The sequence below is a fragment of the Triticum dicoccoides genome, chromosome 6B (genome assembly GCF_002162155.2).
Source record: "Triticum dicoccoides isolate Atlit2015 ecotype Zavitan chromosome 6B, WEW_v2.0, whole genome shotgun sequence".
NCBI classification, from domain to species: Eukaryota; Viridiplantae; Streptophyta; class Magnoliopsida; order Poales; family Poaceae; genus Triticum; species Triticum dicoccoides.
In genome coordinates, this window is record NC_041391.1 from 716,664,967 (window position 1) to 716,690,010 (window position 25,044).

The 25,044-nt window shown below is 42.6% G+C and overlaps 2 protein-coding genes and 1 pseudogene across 2 annotated transcripts; 1 reads left to right on the forward strand and 2 right to left on the reverse strand.

Annotated features, from left to right (window-relative positions):
• Positions 1–1,139: 1,139 nt before the first annotated feature.
• Positions 1,140–5,417, reverse strand: LOC119325553 (replication protein A 32 kDa subunit A-like). The gene is made up of 10 exons (XM_037599283.1): positions 5,196–5,417; positions 4,995–5,111; positions 4,809–4,906; positions 2,668–2,709; positions 2,462–2,539; positions 2,292–2,370; positions 2,073–2,168; positions 1,900–1,982; positions 1,649–1,717; positions 1,140–1,561 (listed from the first exon to the last, which is right to left on the reverse strand). The coding sequence occupies exons 1-10, from the start codon at positions 5,280–5,282 to the stop codon at positions 1,477–1,479; spliced, it is 834 nt and encodes a 277-aa protein (XP_037455180.1). The 5' UTR covers positions 5,283–5,417; the 3' UTR covers positions 1,140–1,476.
• A 6,076-nt stretch (positions 5,418–11,493) lies between these two features.
• Positions 11,494–12,188, forward strand: LOC119324061 (putative ripening-related protein 1). The gene has a single exon (XM_037597793.1). It carries the CDS (start codon positions 11,503–11,505, stop codon positions 12,043–12,045), a length of 543 nt encoding a protein of 180 aa, XP_037453690.1. The 5' UTR covers positions 11,494–11,502; the 3' UTR covers positions 12,046–12,188.
• Positions 12,189–15,750: 3,562 nt separating this feature from the next.
• Positions 15,751–19,741, reverse strand: LOC119320481 (annotated as a pseudogene).
• Positions 19,742–25,044: the final 5,303 nt, after the last annotated feature.

Below are 25,044 nucleotides of genomic sequence, written 5' to 3' on the forward strand. Positions count from 1 at the left end.
TAGATCCATTGTAAAGGTTCATCAGAGTACAATGCAACCAAACATAATAATAATTACATTGTCTATGGACCACCGAACGACCACTACCGCCGCTAGAAGAAGCCACCAAAACGCCAGTTTGGCCATGAATTTAACTAATAAAAGGTAAACAATATATCACCAAAATTATATAGTGAGAAATTTTTAAAAACAAATTCAATAGTATTTTCTGGTAGCATACACTTTATAGTCTGTTAATATTGATTGTCAAATTTTGGCCCAAAATACGAGGGACATAATAATACCCGATAGAGGAGCTGATGTATGTAAATGCAACTAAAACGGGAAATTAACATACGGACCTTCTGTTGAAAGAGCTGGCATTTCTGGACCCCGAGCTATATGCCCCCGCATCAAAAGTAAATTTGATTAAAAAAGTATGAAATCTGAAATATCTTGGCATGGAAAGTTCTTTTTCTTAGGGGACACATGAAAAATTCTTGAGTGTTCGAGGCATGTGCAAAATTTCATCGAGAAATTTGACGCCCGGAGAGATCTGAAAAGAAATGTGGTCCAAAATGTCGAAGTTGTAAGCTTTTTTGGAGATCGATGTTGTTTGTTTTGTCTAGAGCTCCTGAGATATCATTTCTCCGTCCCCACCTGCAACATCAAAGCTTCCTCGTTTCAAAAACAGAAATTATTTTGTTTTATAGGAAAACAAAAGGACATTTTTTTATATCTTTTCCTCATGACTGACCAAGAGACAATCCGGATTCTCTCTACAAAAAAAGATTCTGTCTCAAAAAAAAATACTGACAATCAAGCAATACAATACTATATTTAATTTGATTTACTGAAGCAAAACCCAGCCAGGTGCTGAACAGACAAGGGGCAAAAATCGCATATGAAATGCTCGTCTCAACAAATAGATTCCCTAAAAAAAGAATGGACGCCTTGAAGAGATAGGTCAGTGTAATCTCTTTGTGCACTTCAGAGGAAAGTGCACTTGCTTTAGTCAATTATGAGTGTTCGATCAGTGTAAGCGATGATGTTTACACAGACAGTGTAATAATCTCTTGCGCGCTCAAACTAGTGGCGAGCAGAGTTAGCGTCAATCTTTGCACTTTGTCTCAAAAGAACACATAACGGTTATTCAGATGTAGAACGATGCAACTGTCAAACTTTGACTGCAAAATGTAAATCCATCCCACCATATCACACTCAGAGCAGAACCATGATTTCACTAGACGAGACTCTCATCGCATCAAGGCTCATACGCCTCTGATCAACTGGAATTTAAAGTAATACATGCCCCTGGAGCATCCTCTCAAGCCAAGGGTGAGTCATGTCTCTCAAACTCCAGCCAGAAGATGCTTCCCTCTGGGGGATACCTAAACAGCACACAGCTAAGGACAGATGCTAGCGAGTGATGGCGGCACTCGGTTACAGACACAGTCGACGAACGCTGACTTGTAGTGGCGGCACTCGGTTACAGACTCAGTCAACGAACGCTGACTTGTAGTGGAAATCATCGATGGTCGAGTAGATGTGCCCGACATCGACATGGTAGTCGATAGCCTCCCTGCATATCAGAGGTGAAAGATTTATTAGCCAGCAGCAATACATCATCGTGTGTCTTGGTTCAAGAGAGGTAGAGAGATGGGCTTACTTGATCTTGAGTGCTGGTAGTCTGAACCGCTTGGCAATGTCATCCACATGCACGCCATGGTCACTCTCGCTGTCAATTAAACAGAGTGGTTAGATAAAGATGAAAACAAATCACCGATGATGTAAAAGAGGAACAATATGCGGAGTCTACGATGGGTAATAGATCAGGTTTTCATGGCCTATATGTCAAGCATAAAAGTCAGTTCATAGGACAAGGCAAGGGAAGGAAGGATTGGCGGATGCACAGCTTACATGTTTGCCGGTTCGCGGAAGACATTCAGCACCTGCGTGTAGAAATCGGTCTCCGATCCGTTTGTTCCGCTAGTCGCTGGCGCCTGCAGGAATGAAGGAAATGAATGACTAGTTAGCACACGAATAGTTAGTTCTACTGTTCGAACCACTCAAACATTGCAATCACAGCTAACCAGGTTGGACTTCACAGAGGGTGGAGTAGCCGCTTCGCTCAATCTGTTGGCGAATGGGGTTCCCACAGAAGAATTGGTGTGCGCGGGACTGCCAACCTACAATTAACCATGATTATAACAACCATTTAAACCAGGTATTCTTCTAACTGAGGACAAACAGAGAGTTATCATGGGAGTATCTGCATTGAACATTTGGTACCACAATGATCAGGAGCATACCTTTGATTTTGTGTTCTCTATGTGCATCCGCACGCACTGAATGAAATGCAGCGTGACCTCGTTGTAATCAGTTATAGGTCTGAAAATGGAGAAGTTACATTCGGTTAGCATGTTTCCATACATCAGATCAGTGGAACAGGAACATAATGTTCTGCAGCAAAAACAAATACCTGACTGCGAAAGCAGTAGCACGCTTCTTGTCCTGAACTCCCTTCAGGCTACCGATGACAGCAACGTACATACCATTCCTTAATTAACAAAGGAAGTATTAGAAAAGGGTGGTGATCCTTCAGAGAGGAAGGCAGTAACTTCCCTCGACAAATGGTGATTATGTGTGTATGACAAGCAAACAATGAAGGTTGCAAGTAATACGTACTGAATAGCAGCAGTTTCAGCAGAATCTGCAGCATCATTCACCCTGTAAAACATATCAAATTGACAAAGATGTTAAACTGATACCTATTGCTGACAGCAGATACTATCATGTTTGATTAGCCCACAAAGCTTTGTCTAAATAGCAGAACGGCATTACAAATCCTGAGCTTATAAAAACGCTAACTGTTGTTGATGGCATAAACTATGAAATACCATTAACCGCTAACTATAAAGAATATATGGTGGTACTGCAATGAGCCTAATGACAGCATTTCAGATATTTACTCTTCCCAAAGAACACATTTTTCTGCTGATATCTCATTAACTACCAAAGAAACAATAATCTGTACTAATATACTCCCTCCATCCCAAAATAAGTGACTCAACTTTGTACTAAAGTTAGTACAAACTCAAGTCACTTATTTTGGGACAGAGGGAGTATAATCTTAGCCAGCGTTTAAGAAAACATAAGAATTTTATAGTGATATATCTACCATGGTAAAATATTTGCAGATTTCCCATTCTTGGACTGCTCACACACTGATAAGAGCAACTGTATTACTAGTGAAAATTGAACTTTGGGTTTGACAAATCAAACAAGAGATAGCCAGCAATGAGGTCTTTTATATTCACAAAGACAGAAGAAACTATAATAATATCTCATTGGTACATGAATCTCAGTAGTACAAATATATCATGCTTAGCCAGTTCTAAGAATTGAAGCGTTCCACAGTAATACACACACCCTAATAAGTATTCCCTCCGTCTGCGAATAAGTGTACATCTAGCTTTTGTACCAAGTCAAAGTTTTAAAATTTTGACCAACTTTATAGAAAAGTGTAGTAGCATATATGATATCAAATTGGTACATTATGAAGCTACATTTCAAAATGAATCTAGTGATACTAATTTAGTACCATAAATGTTGCTACTTTTTCCCTATAAAATTGGTCAAAGTTTTAAAACTTTGACTTAGGACAAAAGCTAGATGTACACTTATTCACGGACGGAGGGAGCAATGCCTTTCAAATGGTTGATTGATTAGTCAGGTATGGTAAAGTAATTGCAGATCCCTCACTATTGGATTGTTTGCACTGCGATGAGAGGCACGGTATTCTAGTAATATATATTGGTATATTATGCTTGTCAAGTGTTACAGAATTCAAATTTTAAGCATTTCACGGTAATTTATCCCCCTAATGTCCCCCAAATAGCCAATTAACCTGAAATGGCTAATAACAACCAGCAGATTTACCATTACTGGATAGCTTGCATTGCTGTACTAACAGCTAGCAGCATTTCTAGTGAAAATTGAACGTGGAACATTCAAAAAATCCCACAGCCAGCACCCAGCAATGGCAAACAGAGCACAAAGGTCTAAAACTGTACCCCCTAAAACACATCTGGTACTCAACTATGCTAATGATCATTTGTTAGCAGGATACCTGAAATGCATACTGATTTAGTAAGCTAAGCCAGCTGCACAGACAAAAAAACAAGTACTTTGGAGAAACATATCGCCCTGCTATTTCTAAAATAGTTAATTAGTCAAATATGGTGTCTATGAACTTGCAAAGTTGCAATAATCTACATTATCATAGTATGCTTAGCCAGTCCATACTGACTCAAAAAATAAATCAAGCATTTTGCAGTAATATACTCCCTCTGTAAACTAATATAAGAGTGTTTAGATCACTACTTTAGTATTCTAAACGCTCTTATATTAGTTTACGGAGGGAGTAGTATATTCCACTACTGTCCCTCAAATGGTTAATTAGTCAGAGATGGCAAAGCAATTGCAGATTTCCCATCGTCTAATTGCTTGCAGTGTTGTGATAGCCAGCAGCATTCCTAGTGCAGGGAGAACTTGTAAGGTTTGACGAATCTAACAGCATAATATACACAGCAATGGCCACAGGAGCACAAAGGTGTAAACTTGTTTCCTAAAACACATCTGGGACTCAATTACAGAATTAATCTTACACTGTCGTACCAACAGCCAACAGTATTTCTATCTTAGCGAAGATTGAAGTCGCAGCATTAGACAAATCCCACAGCCAGCCAACATCCAGCAATGGAATCCAAACAAAAGATGCATCTGGAACTCGATTAAAAGTTGGGGATTTGCCGAGATGCGCTCACCATCTGATGAAGTCGATGCGGCCGGTGCCGTCGTCGAGGGTGAAGGAGACGTCCGTGTTCCGCTCCGCCTTGCCGCTCACCATCCCCACGAGCCTGACCTGCAGATCCCCCAACCCCGAACAACAGCAGGGTAAGAAGCCGATCCAGACGAGCCCGGAGGCGCATGGCCGGTGAATCCTCACTCACGTTGGCCGTCTCGACGCCGTCGACGACGAAGGGCGCTCCCTTCTCGCCGGCGCCGGCCAGCCGCGCGTCCGCGATCTGCTTCACGGTCAGCGGCATCGTTCCCAACGCGCCCCGGAACTGCGACGCACAACCGAAAGATCTACATCAGGAAACCGGCGAGGACACATCTCGCAAGAAAGCGGGCAAGGAGGAGGGACCGACCTTGTTGGGGGTGGAGTCGGCGGCGGCGTTCTGCGACGCGGTGAACTGCGACGGCGAGAAGGCGTCCACCTGGCTGGAGAACATCATGGCTGCTGCTCCCCTTTCCCGCCTCCTTCCCCTGCTCCGCTCTGCTCTCGGCTCGGCCGGACGGATGGATCTCTTCTGGCGGCGGCGGCGGGTGGTGGCGTCTGGCGGGGAGGGGATCGGAGGAGGCCGGGGATAAGAGGGGGCGAGCGCGGGAGATTCGGGGGAAATGCGCGGGAAACCCACCAACGCTTCCCGCCAGTTCTCGCTGCCGCGGGCTTTAATTTGGCCTTCGCTGTTGGCTGACAGGTGGGTCCCTGCCGCACATGACTCAGCTGCCAGCAGCCAAACCTCAAAAAAAAAACTGCCAGCAGCCGGTGAGACTTTTTTTTATCAAACAAGTAAGTTCAAAAAATTCTTCACTGCGTAAGTGGCAAAAAAAAATTATCACCAAATATTCCATCCTTTCCAAATGTAAAGCGTGTAAGGATCTCCTTTTTTTTGAAAAAAAAAGGCTGAAAGCGATATATTTGGGGCGCCGAAATCTTCTTCTTCCTACATCCACCGGCGACGTACCCTGAACAAAGCTCTCATACCGTAGCGATAGCACTATATTGTTTGTTTGGCGTTGTAGTTACAGATATATTTTCTATAAACTTGGTCAAATGAAAGAAAATGATCTTGGGATAAAATATGTACGCCTTCTATATTGGAAACGACCGACGAAGACTTTCAAGTTACAAAAATGATTTTCTTATGTTATGTTGAAAAAGCGGCCATTTCATAGAATAGTATGCCAAAAACTCCATCCTGGTACGAAATAGAAAATATCTTGGGTGATTTTGTGCTTTGAGGAACCATCTAAGAAGACATTTGCTATTGTTCTCGCAAAAAAAAAAGATTGAAAAAAGTAGTAATAATGGCAATATAAACCAGACTAGTAGTCTTGAATTGTTTATGTTGCAAATAATTGTTTTGATCGTTTTTAAGGGGGGTGCAAAGGACCTGAGTGATTTTTTCAGGCAGGCGATATGCGTATTTCCTGTCAAAACATAAACGAAATTTATTCGCATTACAGAAATAAAATCAGCCTCCACAACATTCGAGCCCAGTCACAGATGTTCTTTCAGCGAAAGCCCAGTTACAGATTATTCTTTTTTTTATTTGAGAAATAGTTACAGATTATTCGAAAGTGGACCGGTCTCCACCTCCCAGCCCAGTTTAAGATCCAGGGAGAAGCCCATAGAGCGTCTGAACAATGTGCTTTCGGCTTTCGGCTGGTCTCGTTTTCTGCGGGAATCTGTTAATAAAAAAAATTCCGCGGGAAAAAAAATATCGCCAAGATAAAACGGGGGGAAAAAAGGATTTGGAGATGGGAGGTATCGATCCCCCTGCCTTTTAATAGCTGATTAAATGCTCTACCATTTGAGCTACATCCCCATTGATATCTATTATACTAATCCAAGCTAATATTAATATCAATTAATTATTTTGAATAAAAGCAATCAATCCCAAGTTCAATTCTTTTTTGCGAGGAAATCCCAAGTTCAATTTCCCAAGGTTACGTCTTGTGCGAAAACCGTGGCTCTAAAATCACTATAGCCATAAACAAAATTACGCAAATGCTTAAAAACCGTAACACTAAATAGAATATTGGACTCTTTTAGGACAACTTTGTGATTTGATATTCTCTATTCTCTAGAAAAAGACATTATTTTACCTGGTATTGGCAATCTAGACTAGGACCTGTAGACAATACTAAGGGACTGTTTGAATGACAATGCTAAGGGACTAAAATATGTTTTTGTTAAACTGGTCACTAGGTTTTGTTTATGCAAATAACCACTAAGAGTGTTTTCTTTAATTGTAGGTATTAAGATAGCTAACCGGCCTTGCCACCCGGTAGAGTGTGTTGAGATCAAAAATGAGTGAAGAAAATAGAGATGTGGGCCATGCGTTGGTTTAAGACCAAAGTTCACAAAGGACGAATGGGACCAAAATGTGCACCCTTGCTTGGCCATCGTTTGCGAGTGAATTGCAAAAAACCACCACATTTGAAGTTCTCATCCAGAATTGCCACCACATTTCTTGCGCACCCCAAAAATCCACCTCTTTTCTTGCTAATTTTCTCAATAAACACTGATGATCAGTTTAAAGTGATTAATCTGATTTATGACAACCTGGGCCCGCTGTAAGCACTGACGTGGCACAAAATTGTCAACATCGTTTGTTGACCTGTTAATTTGGACGGAGGGCCCACCTGTCAGCACCCTTATCTCTCCCAAACCTTCTTATTCTCTTTTGAGGCATTCCATCAAACAGCTTGGGTGCATCCAACGTTGTCGCCGCCCTCAAGCTCGCGCTGCTGCACGGCCCGCCAATTACCGCCGCACCAAGGAGGGCGCCGTCCCCGAGCCGCGTGGCCGATGCATCCATGTAGGTCGTCTCGCGCCGCCTCCCGCACCGTTCCGAAGTTGCACGGCTGCCTCCTTCGTGCAGGTCGTCCCAAGCAGTCGCGAGTGAGGCCGCCGCCCGATGCCAGGCAGGGTCGCCGCCGACAGCAACAAGAGGCCAGGTAGCCAGTGACGCAATCATCCTTGGTTGGAAGGCTGACACATCGTCTTCACGGCGCAGTGGCGGGAGACGGCCATGGCAGGGCCGTGTGTCACGGCGGCGTGCGCTTCTGCCGAGCTGTAGCCATGGCGGCCCGTGCGAGAGCGGGCGCAGGAGGTGGGTAGAATGAGGAGGGTGAGAGGAGCGGGAGAATGGTGGAGGGCCACAGCGGGGCTCTGCTCGTCGGGAGGCGGTGTTGATGCAGACGGCGCCCGATGCAGGACAACCTGAGAAGGAGGTGCTGGGGAGAGAGAAGGAGAGGAGGAGAGGGAGGCGAAGCTGCCAGCGGCGGGCTCGCCAGTGACGCCCCAATCGGAGGAGTGAGCAGGGGCCCCTGGCAATGCGGGAGTGTTGATGCGGGCTCACCGGCGACGACCCAGTCGCATGAGAGGTAAGGGTGGCTGACGGGTGGGCCCTTTGTCTAACTTATAATAGGTCAACAAAAAAATATTGACAATTGTGTGCCACGCCAGCGCTTACAGCGGGCCCGGGCTGTCAGAAATCAGATTAATCACTTCAAACCGGCCATCAGTGTTTATTGAGAAAATTAACAAGAAAAGAGGTAGATTTTTGGGGCGCGCAAGCAATATGGTGGCAATTCCGGATAAGAACTTCAAATGTGGTGGTTTTTTGCAATTCACTCTCGTTTTGCTGACAAATGGATCTCCAGTCCACACCAGTCATGTTAGGCTAATAAGTGAGATTTAATAAGTTATTTTTATCACTAATAACAGAAAAGACATTTTATTGCTAAGTCCAAAAGAAAAAGAAAACAGAGTAACGGTAACCCACATCGAGCAGCTCCTGACCGAACTAAGATGATGCAAGTGTACATGATCCATACGTGGACACAACCACGCGACTGAAACCCGTGCACACCCTGAGAAAGTAGTCCATCCGCCAAAGAGTTGTATGTGTAGCCAAGAACATTCATCGACATATGTGTGACACAAGTCGCAGAGCACCGGCAAGAGAGGATTGTACCGCCAAAATCTCACATTGGAGACGCTCTGGCAATACCACATGTCCATCACAAATGTACGTCGATGGTAATTCTGGTCATGGCCATCGGCCCTAGACAATACACAATTAATCTTCACCACAACTACTCCATGGCCACGATCTATCGCCACAAGCTCATCCGGACCTTGGCCCGCTGACCAACCACATCGGCACCACAACGTACCACCTACGTAGCACCGATACGGCGATACGAGTACGGTGATACGGGATACGGCAATTTCTAAAAACAACAATACAACGATACGGCGAGTATATATAAATAATTAATAAAATGACATGTGTTAAAGGCAAAACATAATACAATGTGTGAGATGAGATCAAATTGGTTGCCTCATTGCCTCCATGCCTCTTTTCAAGCCCTGAATGATCATCAAGGTCCTCAACTCCTCATGTTGTATGCAAAATAGAAAATACGTCATATGATATTAGACTTTGTCAATTTCGTATTTCCCTCCGTAGCGGTACGACCAAGTGAAGATTGGCTTGATGCCAGGTCGTATTTTCCTTCGCAGTAGACAGTAAGCAGCAACATCAGTAAGCAATAGACAGTACAGAATACACTAGAAAGTAGACAGTAGGCATCAGCAACATCAGTAAGCAATGCTTCAACAAGACAGTAGACATAGCTTATCAAGATAAATGGAGATGCATATATGTGTGCTAGTCTGCTTCTCCAGCCTAACTAAGTTCAGAGGATCAGCCGAACACAAGTACAGGTAATTAGACAGATGCAGCACGGCACATGCCAGCAGCCAAGCACACAGGATACAAGCAGCCAAGCACGGATGCGACGGAATCATACCTCGTTGTTGCTGGCGACAGATAAGACTCCAGTCACTCCAGGCAAGACGAGCCGGCAGGTGGAGAGGCGATTCAAGGCGGCGGCGGCGAGCTACTTCAGGCAATCAGGCGGCGCGGTGGCGGCAGCGCACCGCCTGCTGTCGCCAGATCGAATCCTTCGTGGTCGAACAGAGAGGAAAGAGAACTGATGTTAGGTTAGGCTTGTGGGCTTCTATTGGGCTCAGGGCTGCCGGCGACGTGCTTGCCGTATCCCGGCCGTGTCCACAGCGTGTCACCACCGTATCATGTTTATTTTCTTTTCTTTTTAAATCAAAAATCGGGATACTTTGGCGATACCCGTATCGGAGCCGTATCAGACGTATCAGAGTATCGGTCACGTATAGTATGCCGATACAGCTGATCTTGACGTATCAGTGCTTCATAGGGCACTAGAGAGATAGGGAAGCAGACAAGTGCAGCACAAAACTCACACCAACCCCTTATTTTTGCAGCGAAACCATCTCCAATACCTTTTTAGAACTTTAAAACATGGTTTCCACAAAGTTTTCTTTGTAACTTGGTGTCCACCGGATATTCTATATCAGGATGGAGCTAAGGCAAAAGAAAAACCAGAAGCCATGAGGCCACGTATGACCTCATCCCAACCCCATGTCGGTCCCACTCCTCTCCCCCAGAGGCCACGTCTGCGGCAAGAGGAGTGGGTACCCGCCATTTCATTTCTATTTTCCTTAGGTTTTGTTTCCTTAGTGGCATCGACAAGGTGGTGGCGGTGATGGTGTGTTGGAATAAGGTCTTTCTAATTTCTTACCTCGACGACGTCCAATCTGCAGACGAAGGGCATGTGAGAGTTTTTGCCGCCATATTTGTTTGCTCTCTCCGGATCTTGGTAGTTGGCGTGTCTATCAAGAGAGCAATATATTGGCTATTCGTGTGGCAACTTAATTCAATGTCTTATTTCGTGTTGTTTTGCGGTACGGTTTGGTTTCTCCAAGTCTCTAGACCGGTGGTGATGGATTGCAAGCTTGTAGTACGTGGGGGTAATGCTATAACCGTTTTCTTTAATGATTTCCAGATATCGTCTGAAGCGGTGAGTGGCTATTACGGTCTTTAATGCATGACATGGCGATGGCATTCACATGTATCCCTTTTCCTTACCGTTGGTTTAGTGTAATTTTTAATCTCCAACGGACGGAATACAATTAGAGAAATAGGAGGACTATTATAATTTTTATTGTAATTGTATTTTTAATTGATAGTCATACTTTCAGTTGTCCTTTCATTGTACTGGCTATTGTTTTTTCTTGATAACTATCAAATCCAAGATGCCTTTTGGTGTCTTACTTCAAAAAAGAAAGATGGACGTAGCTAGGGCAAATCTTTACCGCATAGGAGTATTACATAATTAGCGAGTGGTGTGGCATAACAATAACAAAATAAATATAAAATTTAGAAGTCAACTAGCACAAAGGAATGCTAGCCACTACATAATTTTATAGGAATCCAGATTTTATATGTGTTGCCCCAACATACAAGCAAGTTCATATTTGTTCGCTCTTGACGAACCAAACACATACAGTTCAAATTCAATGAGTATCCAAAAATTTATAGAATTATCCCGTAGCATAACGACAGGCCTAGTATGGTACGTACTAATTTTTGGATTCTCGCATCCACATCAGTGTGGTGTCCTCTCCCCATCACCACGTCAGTTTGACTTTGTTGTATTTTATGTCCGCATGGCCACCCCAAACAAGCAAGAACACGACCACACGCATCCTATCCTAGCTATATAATGCCAGCCATTGGTGCAATCTTTCTTTCACGATCGAGGAGCCAACACAACCCCATGTCTCACAAGAAGATGACCATGAGCTGCCTCGTCGTGCTGACACTGGCACTCGCGGCCACCGTGGGCGCGCAGGAGTGCAGGCGGAGCGGCACGCTCCGGCCGAGCAAGGGCCACGCGTGCGAGGACTGCTGCGAGGCAGGGAAGGCGTACCCGACGTACCGGTGCTCGCCGCCGGTCGTCGCGGGCGCCACCAGGGCCATCATGACGCTCAACGACTTCGACGCGGGCGGCGACGGCGGGGACCCGTCGGCGTGCGACGAGGTGTTCCACCGCAACTCGGAGCGCGTGGTGGCGCTGTCCACGGGGTGGTACGCCGGGGGCTCCCGCTGCGGCGACCGCATCCGGATCCGAGCCAACGGCAGGTCCGTGCTCGCCAAGGTCGTCGACGAGTGCGACTCCTTGAACGGGTGCGACCGCGAGCACGCCTTCCAGCCGCCATGCCGCAACAACGTCGTCGATGCGTCCCAGGCGGTGTGGGACGCGCTCGGCATCACCGGCGAGGAGGTCGGCGAGTACGGCATCACCTGGTCAGATGCATGACTCTGCCGCCCGCCGCCGGCCGGTGGTGCCTTGATGTAGTGTTCTCTTTCTTATTTGCAGCTTATGTTTATGTGTGGTGCCTTGTTGTAGTGTTCAAATGTAGTGTCCTCGATGAATAAGTAAACTGCTCTTTATATTTCTTATAACAGCAATCGGCAATTTTGGCTAGTGCCGGAGTTTACCGAGTGCTTTCTATCAGGAGGTTGGCAAACAAAAAGAATGCGAGTGTCAGTCATAAAAACTTGCAAAAACATACTGTAGAACTCGGCAATGGAGAGGTTTTCGGGAGCGCACGAAAAAAATATCAGCCTCCACAACATTCGAGCCCAGTTACAGATTATTCCGAAGTGGACCAGTCTACACCACCCAGCCCAGTTAAATATCCAGGGAGAAGCCCATAGAGCGTCCGAAGAATGTGCTTTCGGCTCTTTGCACGTCACATTTTCTGCGCGAAGCCGGGAAACCGCTAACAAAAATATTTCTGCGGGAAAAAAAACTATATCGGCAAGATAAAACGGAGGTGGAAAATATAATTTGGAGATGGGAGGTATCGATCCCCCTGCCTTTTAATATCTATTGATAGACTAATCCAATATAATATTGGAAATCCGTTGGTGCTTCCTGGAGCGCACGCTAAAATTATATTTTAAAGTGTGAAAAAAATTCCAAACAAAAATTTGGCGCATACATCTCGACATTATATGTATACACGTCAAGTTTTGGAGAAAACTGATATTTTTTGTGGCTTGTGTAAAAAGACAAAAGGATGTCTTGTGAAAAGCAATTTTTAACACCGGATTTTGTCTTTTTCACACGCGACACATAAGTTATTGGTTTTTCGTGAAACGACTTTATGAGCATGTACAATATCAAGATGTACGCGTCAAGTTTTTGTTTGAATTTTTTTAATATTTCAAAATATGTTTAAAGCACATTTTCAATACCAGGAGCGTGCGCTTCCATGTGCCAAAATGCCACTCTCCAATTAATTATTTTGACTAAAAATAATCAATACCAAGTTCAATTTCCCATGGTTATGTCACGCGTGGCCACATGCGAAGCGCTCCTCGCAACCTCAGTTTATTTTCTTGAGAATCCGCCCTTCAGGCTCTTTATTCATTAGTAGGCGTAATCGAATCCAACTGTACAACATCAATCAGAAATACAAGGGGTACATCAAACTCGAACAAAAACGCTTCCATAGTAAGCGCCTTTCTACCACTCTTCTGAGCAACGCCATTTGCTTCTCTGCTCACATGTTGCAACTTAACCCCTAGAAAAGATGGAGATAGGCTTTGTTCATCCACTGGTTACAAACAGTCTGACAACGCGTCTCAACCACCACATGCGTGAGACCCTTTTCGATTGCTAGGGCCATGCCATCCCTGCAAGCCAGCGTCTTAATCACCAACAACGGATCCCTGACAGAATCATACTCCCTCCGTTCCAAAATAGATGACCTAACTTTATACTAACTTTGTACTAAAGTTGATACAAAACCGAGTCATCTAATTTGGAACGGAGGGAGTACTTCGTAATTCTTCCGCCGATAACGGTTCGTTGATCGTCCCGAGCTACGACTGCAGTCGCAGCTAGACCCTGGTTCACCGAGATAGTGCCATCATAACTTTTCATTTTCCCTAGCTTTGCCTGTCGCTATGGTTGCTTATACAAACCTCATTTCATTTTCGAAATCATTCACTGTGTCAGCATAGTCATTGCTTTCTCCCCTCAAAAATAGTAAAAAGGATAGGACCCCTCAAAGAAAACTTATTTTCGGCAGAAAAAAATCTATCACCAAGATAAAAAAGACGTATAAATAAATAAATTTGAGACTAATCCCCTCTTGACAACCCAAACTTATTTATAAACAAAGAGCTGTACCATTTGAGCTACATCCCATTATATGTATATAAGACTAATCCAAAAATATTATTCTTAACTAAACATGACCAATAAATAAAAGTCCAAGTCCAGTTGGAGGTGGCGGGGACATTGTCCTTCGGTGTTGGCAGAGAGCTGGGTTACAAATAATAAACGATTTATTTCTATTTTTTAGGGGTATAACGAACTTTATTGTAATTATAGGAAATAAAATCAGCCTCCACCTTTCAGCCCAGTTAAAGATCCAGGCAGAAGCCCATACAGCGTAGGAACAAAGTCCATTATTTTTGCACGTCTCATTTTCTGCAAGGAAAAAAACGCATGCCAAGATAGAAATGAAAAAAAAAATGGAGATGGGAGGTATCGATCCCCCTGCCTTTCAAGATGCGTCTTAAATGCTCTACCATTTGAGCTACATCCCCTTTGATATTTGTAGAATAATCAAGCCCAAGTCCATTCAACAATTAAAAAAAATCGCTATAGCCACAAACAAAAACTCCACGGCAACAACAAAAGGATGATCAGACTATTATGTGACCTCATAGAAAAAAAGACTATTTTGTGACGAGTAGGTGCTTTGAGGAGCATTTGAGAAGAATATTTTACGTGGTATTGTCAATCTAGACCGGGACTCGGACAATGTAAAAAATAAGTTGTCTTGATGTTTTTAATGATGTTTTTTTTGCGGGGACGTACCGAGAACCGTCTTTTACAGGGGAGTCCGAGTGATATATCTTTATGGTATAAATTCTGAAGATTTGTGTATCATCTCTAGTTTTAAAATGGTTTTATAGAAATTGAGTAGGTGCATGGCCCCCACTCGGCTGAACATTTGGTTCGCCCCTTGGTCTTTTTAATGTGTTTCTTGCATATGCCATTTGTTTATGCGCCGTGTCTCACATGTTGCAACCAATTCTCATAGTTTGTCACACTGAATGGGAACTCGTTACATAAGCATTTACAATACAATCTTTGTCAGTCTCACAGAGTTTGGGGATATGGATCAGCCTCCAGCAGAAGGTCATCCGCAGTCCCAACACAGTTTTCTACTTGTTGGTTACCGGTCTATTATTCTACAGAAAAAGGGCCGGCAAAATATATTTAACATGGTAAAAAGGAAACAGTTTATCAGATGGGAGGTATATGGATCAAGGCTGATCCCACTTTCCCAACCACGACTTATGGATGGTTCCTTTGTTCAATGCAAAAAAAGGTACTCCCTCCGATCCATAACAAATGTCACAGTTTTTACTAAGGATGAACTAACCTTAGTTCAAAACTGCGACATTTATTTCGGATCGGAAGGAGAGTAATGAAGTGTCTAAAAGCTTTACTAACAAGGTTTGTGGCAGAAGATCAATTAAGGTTCTATTCCTTTTTCTTAGCTTTATGTAAGCGCTGACTTCTGAGAAGACGCATACTCAACAGAAGCACCACTCGACCGTTAAATTTCTATGACCGGAGCACAATGTCTCAACCAGAAAAAATCCAGGACACTAGAGACTAGGCCAGAGCCAAATGTTTCAGTCATTAAAGGGGTGAGCGGGGGCCAATCATTTTCGACCCAGCTAAAAGTTTGCTGAGAAGACGTGGGAACCGATGGTAGAAGGGCCCAAAACTGCCACTCAAGATAATACAGAAGGACCTTAAGACACCATTTGATCTTGAGTTTAATGTTCTGCTACAATGTCAGGCATATGTTTGAACCTTTCCAAGGAATGTAACCTGACACTATGCTAAAAAAGAGACTGTACACCGAGCAACATAATCAGAAATTGCTTTTCAGATGCATAACTACAATGAACAAGAGTATTAGTATGCTAAAATTTGTGCTGAAGAAATGCTCCCAAGAACACATGCTTCCAATGTTGGTGGGCTGTCCATGTAGTGGTCAGAAAGGTCTTTGCTCATCAGCTGCTTGCCCTGTACTCCTGCAAAAGGGAAAATGTAGTGATTAGTGTCCTTGCAATCAAACAATGTTGGCGACAACAACTAGTGACTTTCCTCTAAAAAACAACTAGTGACAGATATATATAGAACACTGAAAGTTTGTAGTCGTGATAATCACAAGAGCGGCGGAAACAAAAACTGTTTTTTCGAAACGGGAAACAAAAACTGTGACTCGAGTCAAATGGGGCAAAAATATATGAAGTTTGTACACCTACATTATCCAATATCAGTGAGAGCATGCTCAAAAGGTAAATAGTTATCATGAAAAAAGTGTGGTTCAAGATACTAATACTATAGAAATCAAAATCTCATTCGGCACAATCAAGGGAATATTATTATATACCCCCACTGCAAAGTTCCACTTCATTTGTTGTAAATGTTCATTTTTAGAGCGGGAGCACGCGGCATGAGGACGAAATGAATTGGTAAGTCTTAGTGTGTGTAGAGTGAGTATGTAGCCAGGTAACAGAGTTTCTTTTTTACAATCGTCCATTCTATGGAAATGGGTGCAAATATTGTACCATAACAGTGTCGAGGAGAACCTTGGCTTCACTGTTGGTGTTGAAGTGGTCACGAACAGGCTGAAAAATCGAAAGCCGTATTAGCATAACCAAATCTATACATGAATAAATATGAGGCATTGTAAATTATATCTATAAAAGATGAACTTGACTGAAAACAATAAAAAGGTTTCTAGATTCAAAATCGCTTCACTAGGACACATGATTGACACCAAACAATAAAAGCAATACATTAGTACTATTTGTCAGGAAGGAATGACACAAACTGAGAAACGTAGTGATGCAATGATAGAATAAATAACAACAGAAGCTGTCTCAAGCATTACAAAATCACAATACAATGGACTAAACAATTAATTATGAGAAACGTAGTGCTCAATGAACTAAAACAGCAAACGAAAGCTGGTAATGCTCAAAGAGTGCATAAGTTAATGACTAGTGAAGAAGTGCACGACAATATTGGAAAAATATGTGAAAAAACTGTACCTTCAATATTTCATTGATTGCTTTAGCCAAAGAAGTTTTAACGTCAGCGGGATGCAAAGCACCACTCGTATAATCAACAATGAGTTCATCCATGCTTAAAAATGTCCTGTTTAAAAACAATCATTGTTATAACTCCGCAGAAAAAAAAAATCTCAATAGTACAGAATTTTCAACATAGATAACTTAGAGGGATGACCATGTGCTTATTCAACAACCATAGTTCATGGTGGCATAGACATCTATATATTATCATATTATATGGTTCTATCTGATAATGTACTCTAAAAATATGAGTTTCAAACTTTTGGTGGTCCAAGAAAAGAATATTACTTGTTACCGCCATTTCTTTCTCTCCGAACCACCTCAAACTTGTCAAACCAAGGAAAAACAATGTATTTGATGTACTCTAGGCATGGATTTCCGTCAACAATGTTGGAATTTTCATCAACAGTGTTGGGAGGAGGAGGAGGAGGGCAGAAAGCTTGATTTATCTTCAATTTTACCTGAGCCTGCAATAAATTTGGGTACGAACAATATCAGCTTAGAAAAAGGGCAAAACTTGACAAATGAATGTTAGTCTATAAATCCAAAGTTAAATCAGATTGATAGAGAGATAACTTAATGACTACATGCCATCTAAAAGATCAATTGAACCACAAACATAAACTATAAACAAATGATAAATACAGTGCAAACCAAACTAAAGTGATAGAACCTTTTTAAAATAATGGAAATCCCATGTTGGATGGAAGACAAAGACCATACCCCACAATACTATTCCAAGTCGAGCGGTATCTTTCAAAATTCAAACACCCCAAATGAGGTTGAATGGACTAAATAGGTGTCATAAGTTTTGGAAACAAATAAAGATTATTAGTGAAGAGAAAATGACATGAGAACCTCATCATCTTCCATAAAGATGGCCGATGTTGGATCACTTTTTGACATCTTCTCCTGGCCTTGTTTGAAACCGGGGAGCATATCTGTGGTTTATGTTAGGGAACAAATCTTTTTGTACAGCCTGGCAATGGACCACTATTTCAGAATTCTAATACCATAATCACAAAGGCACATATATCAGCGATAATAAGAAGAAAAACACGATACAGAAAAAACATTTCACAGCAGATCAGGATACGATGTGACAGAATAATTGGTTTGTTCTTCCTTTTGATGTCATCGCAGTATTCCCTTGCTAACATGTTTACCTTCCTTTAGTCCATGCCCAACTGACATATGTCTGCCTGCACACGGCAACGGACAAGAGAAAATGAGTCACAATCCAGAAATCTGGAATAAAAGTATACCACACTACAAAATCGGGTGAAATCAGCAAATATCAGTAACCTTATTCCTACTTTGATTTTACAGAGGATTGCTTACAATATAATATACTAACCTTCAGGAAGAATATGTCAGCACACTGCATGCAAGGATAGAAGATCTGTGCAGCAGTTAGATCCTCACTGTCAGCGCGGCCCATAATCGTACAACACCTGTGTGCGCAGTAATTAAGGAGAAAAATGAGATAACTAATCTATATTGGATAGAGTTTAAAGCTTTTGAGCCAAGAATCATTTGAATGTGTATGCAATATATATAAGTGGTTGTACCTTGTTATTCGTTTGACTTTATTTCTCCTGGCAATGTCCATTACAAGTGGCCAGTATTCACTTGCACGCTTATTGATTTCTTCCGAAGACCATAGGAATTCAACGCCGTCGAGGTTCATACCGGCCGCTTTCCATATTTCGATCATGTAGCGCCCGACGGTCTGGATTTTCTCCAGGTCGCCGCCCATCTTGTTGTTTAGTTGCGCAAACCAGTCTGCTATCCAGATTTTCACTTTACATCCCGCTCTGATCATCTTGTTAACGTTAATTGTCTTGACAATACCCTGTGGATAGAATATATGAGAATGTATATGTCCTGCTCAGGTCTTGCAAGTTGAACGATTTGCGTGCCTGTAACGATGCAGCTCTTAAAACCCCCTATAACGATGCTATATCACGCTAAAACAAAGCTATATCACGTTATAGCCAACGACTGTACACGATTTCATTTAGCGAGACATTGCTCAAAAGGAAGCTATAACGCTCTATATTTTTTTTCCATTAGGGCTCACACATCACTATAAAGTAACCAATCTCATTGTGTTGTACTGGCATGGATCATCATTGTGAAAGCACACCCAAGAATTGCTAAGGCACGTACGTGTAAGATTAAATGTTTATTTATACTAGCTTGTGTATTCTTATTAGTACCACAAAGGAGAAGTGAACTCACTAATATTTCTAGTCTTGGTTATTATCCATGACCAACTACGAACTCACTAGTGATTTTCAGGTGTTTTGAGTTTCTTATTCTTCTTGGGTTACTAAGCAGTTCAACCAATAACCACTAGCAAGATCTGTAATCAGCACATGCATATATAGCAGGAAAAACTAAGCTAGGCATGCAATAATGAATAATCGTACGTGTGCAAACACCCAGCTAGCTAGGTGATATCATGCTAAGTACGTGCTAACCTTGTTGAAATTAATTTGGGTATAATTAAATTAGCTGGTCAAGGAATCCTCCTGGACGATCCCAAGTTATGAGAGGAGAAGACAAGAGAATACGGCGTGGAAGGGAACCTGGGCGATGTGCATGCGGCCGGAGGGCTCGAATCCGTCGTAGCAGACGGGCACGGGCTTGTGCTGCAGCAGCTGCCTGAGCTCGTCTTCCTGGATGCACTCCTCCCCGATGCTCATCAGCAGGTCGAGCCGCTCGTCCAGGCTCATGCTCATCCCAGCCACGGCTTCGGTGCCGGCGGCGGAGGAGGAGGCGTCGGTCGCCGCGGAAGGATCCATTGACGAGGCGTCGGGTCGTCGGGAGAGGCGATAGAAGGTGCCGGCTAAGGTTTTACTTATATACTATTACGTTTCCTATCTCGATCGAGAGACTGGAAGTCGTACGTTCCTTACGTGGCCGCTACTTCATATCCTAAAAAAAATTGATGCCGGGAACACGTGGGTCCCTGCTTGAAAAACAGTCATGCAAATAAAAAAGAAGATCGTTTTCCTTCCCGACTAAATAGAAACTTTACGGTAATGCTAACTGGCGAACGTTCGCGGGAAAGGACTCCCAATGAACGAGCTGTCGTTCGATTGAGACTCGACCAACAGAAAATACATTCAAATCCTCGAGGGTGTCGAAGTCTTCTTCATACATCCACCGGGCATGCGCGCGTGAGCAAACCATGCTGCCGCCTCTGAACCTCCGTCTCAACAAATCAAATTTGTTTAAACCCAGGAATTTGTAAAAACAGCAGCAAGGAAGTCATAATGTAGACTAGAAGATGCCAGCAGCCACGATCGGCGTAGCAAATGACCGCCTCAGGGAAAAAGAAAGAAAGAGAGGGTCTTTAGAAAGCCCCGGTTCCGGCAAAACATAGTCGGGGAACACAAATCTCTCTCGCTCCCCTACGAGGCCATGTTTGACCAACCTTAATTCGTCGGAACTGAAGATAGAGGACCAGCACGCACACCCACGTTTTCCACTCCACAAACAGCACAACCGAGACAAACCTGCAGAAGAGAATGCGGGACCCCGAAGAACCAGATCTGAGGGCACACAATCTTCAACACGCCTCCTGACGATACGAAGAAGTATCACCGAAACAAGGATGAGGGGGGAAGATTTTATTCCACGCGGACGGCCTCACCATCATCTCACCACTAACGAACGGAGACCTACGTAAGGCCCAAAAGAGGAGACCTATTGTTTCCACCGGTAGATCGGGGACTCCCCGCACACCCTCGCCAATGGAGTCAGAGAGGAGGAGGCGGTGATCTACCGGCGAAGGAGGATGACGATGATGACGGGGGAGAAACCCTAGGTTGTATTGGGGATAGGGCTGCGTTGCGTGATCCTAAAAGACACACCTTGTTTTTTTTAAGAAAGTGTGATTTTTAAATCAGGAAAAAAAATCTCTATTACTTGTATTCCCAACCCACCAGAGGGATCCAACGTGGATGACTCCTAACGGAATGTTGCTGCCGCGTAAGGTTCTTCTCTTCATCGACTAGCTCCTTTTTTTTTGGAACTTTCATCGACTAGCTCCTAGTCATAGTCATGAAGAAAATGATGCATGTGCGTAGTCATGGGACTTTTTTTTTAGGCAGTGATGGGACTATTGCACTGGCACGATACGATACAGTGTTGATACTAAATTCCATCTACCGGCCCAAAATAAAGATACTTTTGTTAAATTAACTGGGCCCGCTCCTTCCAGCCCAGTTAAAAGGTCGAGGCAGAAGGCCATGGAGCGTCTAACACAGTTTTTCCTTTCTTTTGTTCACGTTAAAATAAAATTTGAATTTTCTGCAGCAAAACAAATCGATAGAAAACAAATAAATAAATAAATTGGAGATGGGAGGTATCGATCCCCCTGCCTTTTATTAGCGTCATAAATGCTCTACCATTTGAGCTACATCCCCATTGATATCCATTTAATTAATGAAAACAATTAGTAGTATCGATCAATTAGCATTAATAAATACTACAGATGGTTCCTTTTTTCTATATAAAGATATACACACGGAAACTAAAACTGATTTTTTTAAAGAAAATAACAGCAAAAAATTTCAGGCTCCAGAAAAACGGAATATACACTTATATCAAAGAAGAAGGGCTTCCAAGTCATCTCTAGACAAGTAAGCTCCCAGTGGATTCACAAAGAAAAAATAAATTCACCTTCGGAGCTACTGGGCATAGTCCGTGTCAACAGAGGCGGCACCAACGGCGATGACATTATCGCCGGCTTTCACCTCCTCAGCCTTTCCCAGCATTCCTCTCCTATTCTCAGCCGGCGACACTATGCCCTAGAAGTCCTCACTCACGAGCAGCACGGCCAACAGGTCGCCCCGCCTGGCACGGTCGAGCTGGACAAAGTACAACGTGTCCTCATCCAAATTGTTACCCGTGGCATACTTGGCCTTCACCGTTTCGTCCTCTTCGTCCTCAACATATGCTTTGTATGTGAGCCGAAGGAGGACCTCGCCGGATGACCGCTTCCTGAAGAAGCCCACCCTCCGTATTACATGACAATCTTTGAGTGATGGTAGAACTTTACCCGATTCCAAATTGGTTCTCCTGGTAGGCCAGCCACAATTGTTTGACAGTCGTTGTACTCTTGCTCTTTATGACTTGATCACCAAGAATCATCAACATGAAAGAGAGGCTGCAACTGAAATGAAACGTCTAAACTTTCGCCAACATGAAAGAGAGGTTTGTGAGAAACATGAATTAAGTTTTTATTCCCTTTTTCAGCTTACGTAAGTGTGGTTCAATAGAAGCACCTTGGTAAGCGGAATTTTGGCCCAGGCGCCCAAGTGTTGCGTAACCGTTCGGCCGGATTCTCCGCGCTAGTTAGACGTTAAAAATAATTAGTGCCGGATGCGGGAAAGGTTGGGTTTTTCTATGAGTGGACCCTTCGACTGTATTTCCATTGATATACTAGTACTCTAATATAGACCTGAGCACAAATGTCTCAACCATAATATCCAAGAACAATATGGACTGGGCTAGAGCTATAACTATTTCAGTCCTTAGAGGGGTGGGTGGGAGCAGTCTTTTTTAACCAAGCTCAAAGTTTGCCTACCTATCGTACTCTAATAGTCTAACTGCAGAAAATTGTTAGAGCACTTTCTTGATATATTTTTTTGCGGGAAAACTTTGAATCTATTCATTTTCAATCATGGCAGTACAACAAATCGTTAGAAATAAAATATTGGATCCACAGAAAGGAATTGGATCTTGACTCTAAACTAAACTAGAAGACACCCCGCGCGTTGCGGCGGGAATTTGTAAAAAGTGACTGTAATGCGCATGGAAAATCTGAAGGGGAAGCTATCTATAAAACATAATGTAATTATAAATAATATTTAGGTTCAGGATCACATCTATTAGGACATCAAAAATGCATGTCTTATTATTTTGTACTGACCACAGCAAAGTATATACAGAACATAATATATTTTTCCATCTTATCGAGTAACTGCCTACTGCCTAATAAGAATAAGAATATAAATTAGATGCTATAGTTATGGCATAGCAGTTGTGTTTCAGTTCACCAACTTTGAGGATGTAAGGTACTATATCATAGTGATGCTTCATGGGTGTAGTAATGCGAGATTGTTCTGTAATGTAACTTCTGCAATAATATGTTATAATCAAAACTAATGTGATGATTTAAGAGAGGCAAAAGTATTTACATTAGTCCTGTCACAATGCCAAAGGTATATAATACACTCAGACAGATTTTGCAATTGAACCAATGGTGTCACTAGAAATGAAGAATACAATTTTGAAGAAAATTATCAAACATATATAGTCCAGATTACACACGCCTGTAGGTGCACAAATGACTGAAGGTGCTCCAGTGTAGAAACGCAACATCGTATGGCAGAAAAATAATAATCAATCCAATATGAGTATAACAACCAATCATCATCATACAAAAAGGGCTGGTGCATAGTTACCTCGTGTCGAAAAAGGTATAATTACCAATCTGGCACTGCTAGCTGTAAGTCAGTTAGGAAGATATAAAGATAATCCACTTGAAAATCCAAGGAAGTAAACCCCGCAAAAAAAAAAATCCATGTACGTATTTAATGAACCAAAATAGAATGATGGCATCGCTATGTTTTTCATTGCAGAGAAATACATGTGCAATCGCTATGTTTTCCATTGCATACAAATACATGAGCCGATTAGCAAAAGGTAAGAAAACCTGACCCTCTTTCAGTGCAAAATCAGTCCATATACTATTGGGCCGTACGCGAGCACTGGCCGGGGTACTCGCGCTCGGCGTCGCCCACCCACGCTTAGGCCTACCGGCGCTGGCGTCCGCGCCCGTGGAGCGGCGGAGGCCGTAGAGAGCTCTGTAGAAGGCTTGGTATGGAAAGTATAGATACAGGAAAGATGGCAGAATCGGTTGGGATTTTTGTAGCGACTCGATGGAGATTTATTTGTCCAGGGAGATGAAGGTACCTAGTCGTCCGAGCATAAATTCTCAATCGTAATGAATAATTCTCGCATCGTAACCTAGCTAGCATCAGTTTCCTATATTAATGGCTAATCTGTGGAACCAACGCATGCAAGTATTGATTACCCTTTGTTATGCCTGGCAAGCAATGGACTCTTGCGTGGAGAGTATAGCGACTGACCTTTTTTTCTACTTATCAAAAGTTATCGCGATAGTTAAGCTGAATGGGCTGCATGACTCACGGCTGATTGGTGGAGAACTGCTGACGTGGCAGCCTGCTGATGTGGATAGGCTGCATGTTTAGAGAAATCAAATGGTGGGGTGCTCCTATTTAGATATAGAAGATATGCAGATTGCAAATCACAGACAATTGAAAGCAAAGAATCATTACCGAACAATAAAAAGCTAAGATTCCTACCAGCAACCAGCATCACTGATGGCTCCTGTTACCCCAAAAAAATTCTCTTCCCCACGAAATATATATAAGCCATATAAAAGTAGATTAAATTTATAGAGAAAATTCTCAATATCCATAATACCAAATCAATATAATTATATCCAAGAAATGTGTTTTCATGATTTATCTATCTGGTATTTAGGTATTTTTTGAAGAAACAACTTGGTCATATTTTTTAATGTTTGAGTTGGCACCAAATGACATGCCCAATATTTTTGGAAAGAAATGATTAAGATTTGAGTTAGGAAAAAATGATTGCACTATTAGTTTAAAGGTAGATCTTTCTAACCAATCAATATATCTAAAAGAAAAAATAGGTAAGTGGTTAAAAACCCCACAAAAAAATTTCTTCCATATCGAGGCAAGTTTGTGCTTTGATCAACCATCTCAGATGATATTTCTTATTCTAGCAAAATGATATTTCATGAAGTACTATTGGCAAGTATGTTGCAATAGGTGTTTTTTTCATGAGCGGTCCCAAAAACATTTTTGACGACGTAGGAGGGGGAAGACAATGATATGAATTGTTTTTAAAATAAAATCAGGAGATTTTCATATGTTTTCTCAAATTTTAAACGGATTTTATTGAATTTCTAGAAATTTAGTAGGTGCATGGCCTGCACATGGGTCCACGCCTGGTTTTCTTTCATTCTGCCCAGCATATGTATTTT